Source organism: Glycine soja, chromosome 3 (genome assembly GCF_004193775.1).
Source record: "Glycine soja cultivar W05 chromosome 3, ASM419377v2, whole genome shotgun sequence".
In the NCBI taxonomy this organism is placed as follows: Eukaryota; Viridiplantae; Streptophyta; class Magnoliopsida; order Fabales; family Fabaceae; genus Glycine; species Glycine soja.
In genome coordinates, this window is record NC_041004.1 from 23,825,581 (window position 1) to 23,839,570 (window position 13,990).

Genomic DNA, 13,990 nt, shown 5'->3' on the forward strand with positions numbered 1-13,990 from the left:
GTATGAAATATGGGTACGGAGACATTTTGGGAAGTCGGGATCAAGAATTGGGGAGACGATACCCGTCCCATTGCCATGTCTAAAATTAGCTAAGCAAGAATATTAGAAAAAATATTTTTAATGATCTAAAAGGTAAAATATGAACTTAAAAGTTGAACATTATAAAAGGAAAGGTTAAAATAAAATTTTATAAATATGTAATTTTGGTTCTCCTAATTTAAAAGAGAAATATCTAATCTTTCTTTAAAATAAAAAATTAATAATTTTGATCCGTCCATCCAAATCAATGTATTTACCATTAAATAATTTACGTTAACCATTGTAATATGTGTTTTTTTAAATGTTAATATTTAAAAAGAAAATCGTTTTAAACACAAATGGTGTTGGACCTTCTTTCTTGGCCTCCATTAACCTTGCAGTTGCATCCTATCATCCACTCTAACCACTGATGTAGCATCCTCCTCCTCGCCATTTAACCTTCTTCATGCTTTCCGCCTCCTTCCACGACTAAACCCAACAAGCATAAGCGAGATCACAAATTCAATGTTCAATGTTGTTGTCAACAGATGTTGTCGTCCATGTCACCATCCAAATGTTCGATCTCCTTCGAAAACCCATCATTGTCCCTCTCCCCTTTCCCTCATGCAGATTATTCCATTGGAATATTCTAAAACATTCCAATTCCAAAACCTCTGGCCCCTTTATCTTCGACATGTTCCTCAAGGCCGATGCTTTAATCTCACCCCGAATACTCTTTAAACCCTCCCCGCAGCGTTTTTGGCTGCATCGTAGCTATGCTTCTTCGCCTGCCCTCGCACTCCACCCTCCTTCTTCTCTCCATTCAATGACTGCCGTATTCTCCAGGAACCTCGACTCACCTCTCACTTATTCCTCCCCAGGTGAGTGTGCGTGTTTATTATGGTTAAATTTATAAATGAATCGCCTCAGCACGGTCTAATTTATATTTTTCTTTTAGAAGAAGAAAACTTACTTGATTTCAAAAGCTTACTAGTAGGTTTGTTGTTTTTAGCATGTTTATTTGAATTCATCTAAGTTCAACAGAATTACAATATGGTTTTGTATTATGGCAGTTTATGTGTAATAATGTAAAGTAGTAATCTTACTTAAGTTTCTTAAAATTTCTTATCTAGATGGCTCGTGTTATTCAATGATGAATTATTAAGTTTCAACATTATTTAGGTTAGTTTTGTCATGAAGCAACTATTCCGAAGGCTCAAGCTAAATGAAGACGTGTGAATTATTTTGTATTATATTTCTAATATGCCCCCTCATGTAAGATCCCTTTGAGCCTGAAGTTAATTAATTCATTTGGACAATGTGCATACCCACTTCCCTTGTGCTGAAATTAATTCATTTTGTTAGAAAAATAGGGTGGTAGGGATCAAACTCTAGATCACTTGGTCATGTAGGCTCTGATATCATGTCCCAACTACCTAAAAGATTAAGCTGTTATATAATATATAAAGAGACGTAAATGGCTTTATATTATATTTCTAACAGGTATATTTTTACAGGAACTGCCACTGAATGCAGAGAACTGATCCAACAAGCAAAACAAGAACAGCTAGCTCAAAATGCCTATTCTGTTCATAATATGCTTGAACTTAACTCTGAACTGAAGCAATTAGTGAAACAGGGACAACTTTGTAAATCTAGGTATATGTTTGATAAAATGACTCACAGAGATGAGATTTCATGGACTACATTAATAGCTGGTTATGTCAATGCCTCAGACTCGTATGAAGCATTGATCTTGTTTTCAAATATGTGGGTCCAGCCAGGACTTCAAAGGGACCAATTCATGATTAGTGTTGCACTCAAGGCTTGTGGACTTGGTGTCAACATATGTTTTGGAGAATTATTACATGGATTTTCAGTGAAATCTGGTTTGATAAACTCAGTGTTTGTCAGCAGTGCCCTAATAGACATGTACATGAAAGTAGGCAAAATAGAACAAGGTTGCAGAGTCTTTAAAAAAATGACAAAAAGAAATGTAGTATCATGGACTGCCATTATTGCGGGGCTTGTACATGCTGGCTACAATATGGAGGCATTGTTGTACTTTTCTGAAATGTGGATATCAAAAGTGGGCTATGATTCACATACATTTGCCATTGCTTTAAAAGCATCTGCTGATTCAAGTTTGTTACATCATGGGAAAGCTATACACACACAAACAATAAAACAAGGATTTGATGAGAGCTCATTTGTGATTAATACTCTGGCTACCATGTATAATAAATGTGGGAAAGCAGACTATGTCATGCGATTATTTGAAAAAATGAAGATGCCAGATGTAGTTTCATGGACAACCCTTATTACGACTTATGTACAGAAAGGTGAAGAAGAACATGCAGTAGAAGCTTTTAAAAGAATGAGAAAATCAAATGTCAGTCCTAATAAATACACTTTTGCAGCCGTAATTTCTGCCTGTGCAAATCTTGCTATTGCTAAATGGGGGGAACAGATTCATGGCCATGTATTGCGTTTAGGTTTGGTAGATGCTTTGTCTGTGGCAAATTCCATTGTTACTCTTTATTCAAAATCTGGGCTGCTAAAGTCAGCTTCTCTAGTGTTTCATGGTATAACTAGAAAAGATATTATCTCTTGGAGCACTATAATTGCTGTTTATTCTCAAGGAGGTTATGCAAAAGAAGCTTTTGACTATCTATCATGGATGAGAAGGGAAGGACCAAAACCAAATGAATTCGCTCTTTCTAGTGTGCTGAGTGTTTGTGGAAGCATGGCACTTCTTGAACAAGGAAAACAGGTGCATGCTCATGTACTGTGCATTGGCATAGATCATGAAGCAATGGTTCACAGTGCTCTTATTAGTATGTATTCAAAATGTGGCAGTGTAGAAGAAGCTTCAAAAATCTTTAATGGGATGAAAATCAATAACATAATATCGTGGACAGCCATGATTAATGGGTATGCTGAACATGGTTATAGCCAAGAGGCCATTAATTTGTTTGAGAAGATTTCCAGTGTTGGTTTAAAGCCAGACTATGTGACGTTCATTGGGGTCCTGACAGCATGTAGCCATGCTGGAATGGTTGATCTTGGTTTCTACTATTTTATGTTAATGACTAATGAGTACCAGATCAGTCCTTCAAAAGAACACTATGGTTGCATCATTGATCTTCTATGCAGAGCAGGGCGATTGAGCGAAGCTGAGCACATGATACGAAGTATGCCATGTTATACTGATGATGTTGTGTGGTCTACCTTACTCAGATCATGTAGAGTGCATGGGGATGTTGACCGAGGAAGATGGACAGCAGAACAGTTACTTCGGTTGGATCCAAATTCTGCTGGAACTCATATTGCTCTGGCTAACATATATGCTGCCAAGGGGAGATGGAAGGAAGCTGCACATATAAGAAAGTTAATGAAGTCAAAGGGAGTAATAAAGGAGCGAGGATGGTCTTGGGTTAATGTCAATGATAAATTAAATGCATTTGTTGCTGGGGATCAGGCTCATCCACAAAGTGAACATATCACAACTGTTTTGGAATTATTGAGTGCAAATATAGGAGATGCAAGGCAGGAAATAAGATCTCTAAATGATGACGTCGAAGATTAGCAGACGGACATTCTGCCTCATTTTGGGAATGCTAGAAAATAGTTGTTTTTCTGAGTTTCCATATTTCATAGATTTCAAATGATTATTGGAAATTGGTTTTCCTGGTCTAATTATTTGAAAACATCTAGCTTGATGTGGGTTCTCCAAAAACTGATTTAGATGGCGTTCAGAAAATTGCTATTTCTTTTTGACAAAACAAATTTATTAAAAGGTATTAAAACTCGGTATTTGCTTCTTCCTTGTCTTCTTCTTCTTCTTTTCTTTTCTTTTTAATTTAACTTGTTTGCCATTATTTCCATTGATTTAGACCACTTATTATTAGAGTATAATATGTTAAATGTTAGCTACAGTAGACAGTCAGTCAGCTAGACCTGTGAAGCAGTTGGTTTGTTAGAAGTTGTTATTTTCTGTTAACCACTTTTGTACAACTGTAATATCCCAGAAAAAGACACTCTTTGGATCTGAAATCAAGTTTATGAGTGTTTTAGGGTCTCAAAAAAGGGAAACATGCACAGCCAAAAGTTTTTAAGAAGTTGTAATTGGGAGATTTGTGAAACAAAACATTGCAAGGGACAGCAAAATTTAAAGAAGCAGTAGGTAAGTGATTAATATGGTAAACTGCAGTAGTGAAAACATAAATCATTGTAAAATTGCTCCATTGAATAAAATTGTTCCTGATTTCTGAATCACATAGATTGCCTTCCTCCATTTCTGAATCAGTTCACTCTAAACCCTTGGAACTTAATTTTACTGATCTGTGGGGTCCATCTCTCATTCTGTTTGTGTATTGTGTCCTTTATTGATGCATTTTCCTGATTTACTTGGCATTATCCATTAAAATCTAAATCTGAAACATTTACTGTTTTTCAACATTTCAAGGTCATGGTTGAAAATCAGTTCAACTCCAAAATAAAGAGATCGTTTTCAGTTTCTTAAGGACAAACTCAATGTGAAGGATTTTTCTTCTGAAAAACCTTCCTCATGAGTTTGAGGAGGTATTGGAGTATAATACGTTAAATGTTAGCTATAGTAGATAGTTTGTTAGTTAGAACTGTGAAGCAGTTAGTTTGTTAGAACTGTTAATAGATAGTTTGTTAGAAGTTATTTTCTGTTTACTTTTTACAGCTGTACCAATAAGGTCAGCCTCTATATATACTCCCATTGTAATCAGTTTTCATTTGAGTAATAATAATACAAAGCTCCTTTTTCTCCCTCTCAGTTTATCTTAGACTTATCCTGAAATTTATTGTTCGTTGAATTTGTTGTACAGCTATGTTTGAATTTATAGAAATATTGTTCTCCTTCTTTGTTTATTTTGTTTCTAATTGAAAGTTATATTATTAGAGGTAAGAGAGTTATTTTATTGTTTTTCTTCTACTATGCATGCCTTCCTCCACGATATATGACATCATTTCTTTTATGAAATGTTCTATTATCTTGGTGGCATCCGTTGATTCTGTTCTATGTATTTATTGAGGGCCATAAACCTAGAATCAAATAGTATTTTCTTGTGTTCACTAAGAAGCATTATTTTACATGTGTTCTATTTTCAAAAAATTATGCAGTAGTCCGTCAATTACTGACTATGCAGAATTCTAATGCAAATGCATTTTTTTTGTTATTTGTTTAGTACTTATCCAACTCTTTGATTTCTACGCGGCTGGTCACTAAGAATTATACAGATGAGTATAATATCTGTAGACTCTGGCCTAAGGACCAATCTCTTTCATGAATTGCTCCGGGGATAGCTGATCAATGGGCTAAAGACACTGCTTTTGAGATCACTCATTGTCGCTTAACATTGCCACAAGCCCACAATCCAGCCCATATTCAGCTGTGCTGGAAATTTTTTGCTGTCTCCGTGACCCTACAAAAATGGAGTAAATGTGAAAACCAAAATGCAGGTAATAGGATTTTATCATTGTTGATTACTAATGTCTGCCAAAAGATTAGTGTACTATGAAATAGATACTGTTGACTGGAAAATGGATTGAATCTATGAATCATCAATTCTAACATGCGTCACTAGTCGCAGAAATATCAACGTATCCTAGTCTAGCATGTCACATATCAAAAGAATCAACCAAGTAAACAAAAGAAGATGCAGTTTCATTCATAATTATTTCAGAAACATTCAGTACAAAAAGTTGCTTGATCACAATATCCTTTCTCCACAAACACATTATTCTCTGTCGTAACAATTTTGTAAGACTCAAATGATACTTTCACGTTAACCTTTCCCAATAGTGCTACAGAAACTAAGTTGACTCTAATAAAGGGCATATGTAGCACATCAATCAAAGCCAATATCTTTCCATATGTGAGATTCAGAAGAATTTTTCTCTTTCCTAGAACTAGAGTAGTCCTAGAATCACCAAGATAAACATATTCTTCACCACCCTCCCCCCACATTATTGTAGGAGGTAAATGCATTTCTGTTTGCACAAATGTGTTGGATAACTCCAAAATCTACCACCCACTTGAACACAACATTCACTTGAGAAACAAAATGGTTTCCCTTCTTCTTGAAGGTGGGATTAGTAGTACGTGGGATATTATTCTTAAATTTATTTTTCTTATAGTGATCAAGTTTCTGATCATTTTTTTTTATTTGGTTTGTCCTAGACAACCATGTATGTCTTGACAGATGATGCTTTTGCCTTTGTTGCAGTGCACTCTGTAACGTTCAGGAAATATAGACGTTGGATTTTATATTCTTTAAAACCATGTCTTCTTCCTTTTCGAATGAGATTTTTTCCTGGGCACATATCTAATAAAAATGGTTCATGTTGTTCTGCAACCTTGGCCTTGCTAAGAGTTTCTTAGATCTTGGAGGATTTTTACACTACACAAATAAATCTGTGTGCCTCCACACGTCTCAGACTATTGTTCTCTTTGTTGGGTCTTTTATTGCTACTCCTTCTCAGTATTGGGCAGTTGTCTACAATGTTGTTGCTCCAACTTCTTCGAACAATCTTAGAGTGTGTTTGGATAGAGAATTTTAATCGAAGAAAGTAATTTAACAGAGAATCTAAATTTCTTTAATTTAAAATTCATTGTTTGGATTTTGTTATGAAGAATTTAATTTTTTAGAATTTTAAAACAGAATTTCAAACAACTAAAAATGTGAAATTTTAATTTTCTTCTAAAATGTAAGAAATTGAAATTTTCTTCTTAATAGAAGAACCTTCCAAAACGTTCGCGTGTTTCTTTTATCACCTTAGTTCTCTCTTCCTGAAAGTTCTTGAAATTTTGTTCTCGAACTCGCGACTTTTTCCTTACGCCAATGATTCTCTTCTTCGAGAAGCACCATCCAAGCTCGCGGAGCGTTGATTGGGTGTGGGCGTAGGGGGACACATATGTCTTGCGTAGCTGACTAAATGTTGTGGTCTAGTAGCATAATAGTGTGCTGTCGTGTCCTAGTTCTCCTGTGACTTCCCATGACGCATTAATATTATTCTCTTTGGAAGCCCACTAACCTCTTTTCTCTTTGTCTTCATTTTCTTTTTTTACCCTCACACTTTTAATTTTTTTTTATCCAAACATAAAATTTTAAAAATAAAAGAATTTTAATTATAATATTTAAAATTCTTAATATTTTAAATTTTCTCATTCAAACACACTCTAGGATTTACCATGAGCACCAACAGGAAGGAATGCGTTGCAACAAAGGCAAAAGCATTATGTGTCAAGACAAAGGCAAACCAAATAAGAAAAAGTACGGTCAAAAACTTTATCACAATACGAATAATATCCCACATACTACTAACCCCACTTTCAAGAACAAAGATGGACTATAAATCAATTAAAGGGGTTGAGTTTTTTTTCTTTTATTTTTTTAAATAATTTTTTATAATTATTTTAATATGTATGTTCTAATAAATAATTATTTAAAAAATATATGACCATTTTTAAATAAACTGATTTTTTTTACTAAATATACATTGTTAATTTTCTTCTTTATTTTTATTTAATTGTAAAGTGTATTAATGATATAAGTCATATTGATCGATAGAAAATTATTCCTTAAAAATGAGTAGGATCATTAAATATAATCATCATTTAAATTTATGATATTATTAATTAAAATTAAACAACGGATTAAAAATCACGACATTTTTACCGTTCCTTCATCATTCTCCAATGACTGGCCAATCTTCTATCTCCAATAAAGTACAATCAAAGATGTGCACGACCTCCTATCCCCGTATGTTGGTGATGGTTCAATGGTTAGCTAATCTTCATGAAGATGCCACAAATGTTTAATAACCACCAATCAAAACTCTCTACATGAGAAACCACGTACACTTTGCTACTACCAGAACACCAAAAAAAAAAAAAAAACTGACCACTAACCCCTCCTAATTATATGTATACAATGTTGTCAAGATCACGAGTTTACTCGGAAACTTGTACGATCTCGTGTTTTTAGGACCTCCAGCAAGTAAGATCACAACAAAGATCGTTTCTGTGCTGGAAAGTTGTTGGATTGCGAGTTTGCTCGCGTTTTCGTGGAACGACATTCCATTTCGTTCTTCTTCTCAACCTATGTTTTTCAGGCTCGGGTTTTCAAACCCATTTCGAAGTAGAAGCAATTGAGCTGTCGTCGGACAAGGCTTGGCGACCTTTGCCGTAGCCGGACAGGGCTTAACAACCTTTTCTGTCGCTGAAAAACCTCTACGCCCTTCGTTTTGCTGCCGCTGTCCTTCAACTCATCCATCTGCGTCATCTCCTATGGGTACGACTCTAGAAAACAGTTCAGATTATGGGTTGGGTTATTAGGGTTACAGCTTAAAGGGTGTTTTTCCCCTTTTGTCTGTTTTGATTTTTTGGAACTTTGTTTGAGTCCATAGCTTTTTTCCATGACATACAAAAATAATATGTTTGTTGGGCCACTCTCAGAAGTCTCAGTTGTTTCGGCCTTTTGGGCATTGCGGCCTGTGTTTGTTTATTTTGCTGACACAAAAAAATCAACTAAATAATAATAATAATAATAATTTTATATTTTTTATATATCTTAGGAGTCGTTACGATATTCCTATCCCTTTCATTCTTACAAGTTTGATAACATACAACATTGTGTATAACTCTCTAAACCATATACAAAACAGACCCAAAATCTCCAAGCCCAACATCAAGTGAGAATATATATTTTCATTACTCTTTTGTTTAAAAGACATGATGTACAACATAATAATAAGAGAATCAGGCATAGCGGAATAGATCACTAGTTCACGCACTCTCATTACCTCTATTATGTATGAAGAATTGGTTAGGGAGGGGCGAGGGGCGAGGGGCGAGGGGCGAGGGGGCTAAAGTCCCTGCTAGTCCCCATTAGATCCGTCGCTGTTCAAGAAGAAGAGAAACTGTTTTGTCTCTCAAGTGAATGTTACCTCCTACAATACTGCGGGGATGAAGAAAAACATGCTTATCTTAGTGATTCTAGGACTACTCCAATTTTAGAAAAGAGAAAAGTTCTTCTAAAGCTTACATTTGGAAAGATACTAATTTTGACTGATGTGCTACATGTGCCTCTATTAGTGTCTGTTAGAAAAATAAAATAAAAAATGAAAGAAATAAATAAGAAGAAAAATGTAAAGCCTTTAATTAAATAACAAAATAACAGTAGCAAGATAAATTTAATTGACAGCACATGAATAATGCATTATAACATATAATAAATGTAAGGAAAAATTAAATCAAGAGAAAGAATTAAATAACCTGGGTTGAAGTGCGTAAACGCTATCCTTAGAGAGAAAACGCCTCCATTGCACGGGTAAGAAATTCTAACCGTGCTCCTCTCCCAAGATGCGACAACCCGTTGGTTCTGATCGTGTGCAGCGAAATGATCCCCGAACCTTCTAAACACCAAATACTTTTGCTCTAAAAAATAAGTTTTTATAGGAAAAGAAAGAGAAGATAGTTGGGAGAAAGAAACTAGAGGTGCTCTCTACTTCTGTGTATTTTAGAAAGTGATGCAATCCTATCGTCCAAGGGTATTGGATAGAAGACTCCAAGAGGCTTGGGCTAGAGCTACTAAAGAAGGCCCTGGGGTTCTCATGAACCTTAGGGTAGATTTTTGAGCCCATGGGTTAAGGTTGGATCCACTCTTCTTTGTAAATATTAGAATAGGTTTTTCCTTCTTTTAGGCCTTGTATTTTGACCATTCTAGTAGTATAGGGTTTTAACCTTGTATTTCAGGACATTTTGAGTAGTCTTTGTAGTAGGGATTTTTTTTTGTATTTTCATGTATTTTGTCAAGGAGATGAACTTAGTTTTTAGATGGGTGTGTGTAGCTAACTTTTCAAGGAGGTGAGCTTAGTTTTTAGATGGGTGTGTGTAGCTAAGCTCTAGCTTCTCAATGAAGTTTTCTCAAAGAAGCTTCTCAAGGAAGTTTTCTCAAAGAAGCTTCTCAAGGAAGTTTTCTCAAAGAAGCTTCTCAAGGAAGTTTTCTTAAGAAAACTTCCCAAGGAAGCTACCTAGTCTATAAATAGAAGCATGTGTAACACTTGTTGTAACTTTGATGAATGAGAGTCTTGTGAAACACAACTCAAAGTTCAACTTCTCTCCCTTTTTCTTCCTTCAATTTCGTGCTCCCCCCTCTCTCTTTTTCTCCCTCTTTCTTTTCCTCCATTGAAGTATCCTCTCCAAGCTTCTTATCCAAGGCTCATCTTGGTGGTGAAGCTCCTTCTTCCATGACTTATTCCCTAGTGGATGGCGCCTCCTCTCACCTCTTCTCCTTTGTCTTCCACTGCATCTCCATGGTGGAAAATCACCATTAAAGGACCTCATTGAAGCTCAAAGATGCAACCTCCATAGAAGCCCCACAAGCAAGCTTCCATCAAGTGGTAATCAGAGCACAAGAGCTTCAAGTAGGTGCTCCTTAAACCTCCATTAATTTTTTGCTTTACCTTCTCTTCCATTGTTGTTTCTTCATTTTTTTCTCCATGTATCTCCTCACATGTCTTGTGATAAATGTTTTTAACATGATTCTTTAGAGTTTCCACCGATTAAACTTGCTATAGAAGCTAGATTTGATTTTCTATGGTTCAAATTTCTTGTTCTTGTTGTTGAACCATGAATTGTGTTGTGTTTAGGTTCCTTTGAGTTTTGTCTTGTTATTTTTTGTGACTGAAACCTAAACCATAAAATTCTTACAAAAATATTAAAGTAGAAGAAAACCTCAAAAATCTAGAGTGACTTGTTCACCTATTGTAGTTTTGTCATAGAAGTCATGTCTAGTCATGAAACTTGTCACATAAGATTTCTTATGTTGTGCTGAATTTTTTTTTCTTGTTTCTTTGTCTAACTCATTTGTTCATGAGTGTATGAAATTAATTTAGCCTATTATTTGATTTGAGTCAAATCTTTCATGTTAATTAGTCCTTAACATGTTCATGCAAAATTCTTAGAGAGTCTTTGATTGTGAACCTTTTCTTGAACTTTTAGGTTTCCTTTTGATTGTGTCTATTGTGAATTTGAGTTTTGGTGATTGAATTGCTGGCTGAAATGTTGATCCTAAGTGAATATTGAACTCTTAAAACTGTGGTAAACAATCCTAGTGAGTTCAACATACATAGGAAGGTTGAAAGTAAGCCCAAGGCAATCAATATACCATGCTTAAAAAAAAAATCGCTGGTGCTGGCAACTTGGACATACAAACTTGTAAAAATTACTGAGAATTGGTTACTTCGAATTTTGAGCTGAAATTTTTATTGAATTTGCTAGACATCTGGAAAAAAGTTATAAAAAAAGAACCAAGTGATTTGGATAAAAGGAAAAAATAATAAAAATCACACAAGTTGGCAGAAAAATTAGTATCCAGGAAAAAAAAGTGAAAGGGAAGTGTGCTTGCTGTTTTGGCTCAAAATTTATTCTATAATTGGTGCCTATGTTATACCAATATTAGTTCCGAAATTTCAATTAAAAATTACTGTGAAAACAAGTGCCAAAGCTAGAGGTTTGTTGAGTCTTTTTTTTTAATAGTTTTTTTACTCTACTCTAGAGCCATTCTAAGTTTCTCTTTGAGTCCTAGCTTGCTTATATGTCCTTTTCATTGCTTTAATTGTTGAGTAATCCTTGGAAAATTGTCTTGTTAAAATTCCAATGGTTTAGCTTTCATTTCATTTTTTTTGGTCTTTGGTTATTGCTTGTCTCTTTGTTTCCTTGTTTGTGAGTTGCCATATAGGGAATTGGAAGGAGGATTGGTGCCATCCCTTGAAGAATTTGAGTCAAGAAGAAAGGGGCCAACCACCTTAAGAGCTATTGGACTAAGAAGCACTCCAAATTGAGTGAATCACCAAAGAGAGAACAACCACCAAAATTGACGACCGTTTTGTAATTTTCAATTTACTTACCTCATTGCTTTCTAGTTTTGTAACAAAAAGGCCTTTCATTGGAAGTGTGTTGGGAGCCTCCAATAGGTTACCAAACTTCCATTTGTGTGTAATAATTTTAGGCAATTTTTCCTTAGGATAGTGAGTGTTTTGTTGGGAACCTTGAATGTGGTCATCCAAACACTCTTAGGATTCACCTAGTTTACTTTTCTTGCTTACTTTCATAGCTTATTTCCTTTACCTTCCATTGTCAAACCACCTAGATAGCTTGCATTTTACCAATTAGTTTTTTCCCTTGTCTTTCACACCTCTTTTAGTGTTTATTTTGGCTAGTTTCAACCATAGTTTCTTTTACCTTTTGTTTTCAAACCTCCAACAAGAAAGAACCACAACTTAGGAACCAACATGAGTCATCATTCATCTAGTGTTAATGGCGAGGGTACTAGTCATAAAGACCCTTTATCTAGAATCTTAGATGAGCTGAGTTCCCTCAAGTTATGGAAAGAAAAACAAGAGAGAAAAGAAAAAGGAAAAAAAAAGTGGAAGAAATAAGTCAAGATGAAAAAAAAGAAAATAAGAGAGGAAGAAAGAAGAAAAATAATGAAAGAAATGAAAAGAGAAAAACATGTCTCCTATAGTAGTCATAACTCTTGCAAGAGCCTAAGTGAAGAACTTCGTGACTATTATGAAGGAAGACATAGGTCACATCTTAGACCTCACTACCATAGAAGAGAAAAGAAAAGAAAGCCTCAAGAGGCTAACATTAAACTCTCATACTTCCATGGGAAGGACAATGTAGAGGCTAACTTAGTTTGGGAAATAAGGGTAGAGCAACAACTTAAAAAGAAGTCTACATCAAAATCTTATGGCTCTCACTCTTATCCAAAGAAAGACCAAGGTCAAGGCATCTTAGGGGTGACACCTTCTAAGCCCAAAGATGATAAGGGGAAGACAATAGAAAAGCAAGCCCCTAAGGCTAGTATGCAAGAGAAGACTAGCTCTATAAAGTGCTTTAAATGTCTTGGAAGAGGACACATTACTTCTCAATGCCCCACCACAAAAACCATGATTATGAGGAGCCAAGACATTTATAGTAGCCAAGATGAGGCTACTACATCACCTTCCTCTAGTGAAAGTGAAGAAGCAAAAGGGGAAGAATCTAGTGAAGAAATCTACCCCCAAGAAGAAGGACAACCTTTAATGGTTAAGGAGGAGTGTAAGGAGGTAATTGTCTCCTCCAAGAGGTTAGTTAAGAAGGAAAGTCATTTTGAAATAAAGATAAATATTAAAGAAACTTCCCCTCTTAGACAACCTCCACATCTTCTCCTTTATAAAAAGACATTTGTTAGCACTGCCACACCTCTTGGGCTTGAGGTTATTCCTCAAGTAAAGGAGTTGTTGGATGAGGGTTTGGTTCATAAGAGTTTAAATCCTTGTGCTTTGTTGGTGCCCAAAATAGGTATTATTAGGCACCAAATCCCTACAATAAGTGATATGATGAATTTATTGAGTGTTGCAATCCTCTTTTGTAAAATCAGTCATGCACCCAACGTCTTCATGATTCATGTACATAGGGACTCATTAGGTAGTTTGTTCTTATTTTTGGTTTTAATACAAACTTAGGTGCTCATATGGGACACCTTAGGTTTGTCATATTTTTTTGTAGGAATAATCAACATAAAAATACAGAAAAAGGTACGCTTTATTGCATTACATTCCTTAATTTTTTAAATAGTGATCAAGGGGTTCCCACGAACTCTAAGAGAATAAAGGTCATTCCTGATTTGCCCACTCCACCAAGTATAAGGGAAATCTGGGGCTGCCATGACTTAACAAACTTTTACAAAAGGTTTGTCCCATATTTTTCTATACTTGTAGCACCAATCATTGAGTTGGTGAGGAACCATGTTCCCTCATGGGAAGATGTCCATGAAAGGAGTTTTCAGACCTTACCCTACTCTAACATATCCAACACCACTAATACATATGTTTTTATTCTTTTTACAGGTGTCGAGGGAAGGAGCCCAGAGTATGAAGAACCTTGGGA

General features: G+C 35.3%; 1 protein-coding gene across 3 annotated transcripts; it reads left to right on the plus strand.

The window, feature by feature from the left end:
• The first annotated feature begins 388 nt into the window (after positions 1-388).
• LOC114406315 (putative pentatricopeptide repeat-containing protein At3g47840) lies at positions 389-5,698 on the plus strand. Of its 3 annotated transcripts, none has more exons than XR_003665402.1 (3): positions 389-899; positions 1,536-3,818; positions 5,238-5,698. XR_003665402.1 is itself a non-coding variant. In XM_028369000.1 (2 exons), exons 1-2 carry the CDS (start codon positions 551-553, stop codon positions 3,605-3,607), a joined length of 2,421 nt encoding a protein of 806 aa, XP_028224801.1. In that variant the 5' UTR covers positions 389-550; the 3' UTR covers positions 3,608-4,825. The 3 variants fall into 3 exon arrangements, 1 of the variants encoding a protein (XP_028224801.1); XR_003665403.1 differs by lacking the exon at positions 5,238-5,698 and adding an exon at positions 4,487-4,825; XM_028369000.1 differs by lacking the exon at positions 5,238-5,698 and having other exon boundaries at positions 1,536-4,825.
• The last annotated feature ends 8,292 nt before the right edge of the window (positions 5,699-13,990 follow it).

Coding starts and splice junctions, on each gene's coding strand:
- LOC114406315 (XM_028369000.1), top strand. CDS start 551: ATGTTGTTGTCAACAGATGTTGTCGTCCATGTCACCATCCAAATGTTC. Junction 900..1,535: donor TCTCACTTATTCCTCCCCAG/GTGAGTGTGCGT, acceptor ATATTTTTACAG/GAACTGCCACTGAATGCAGA.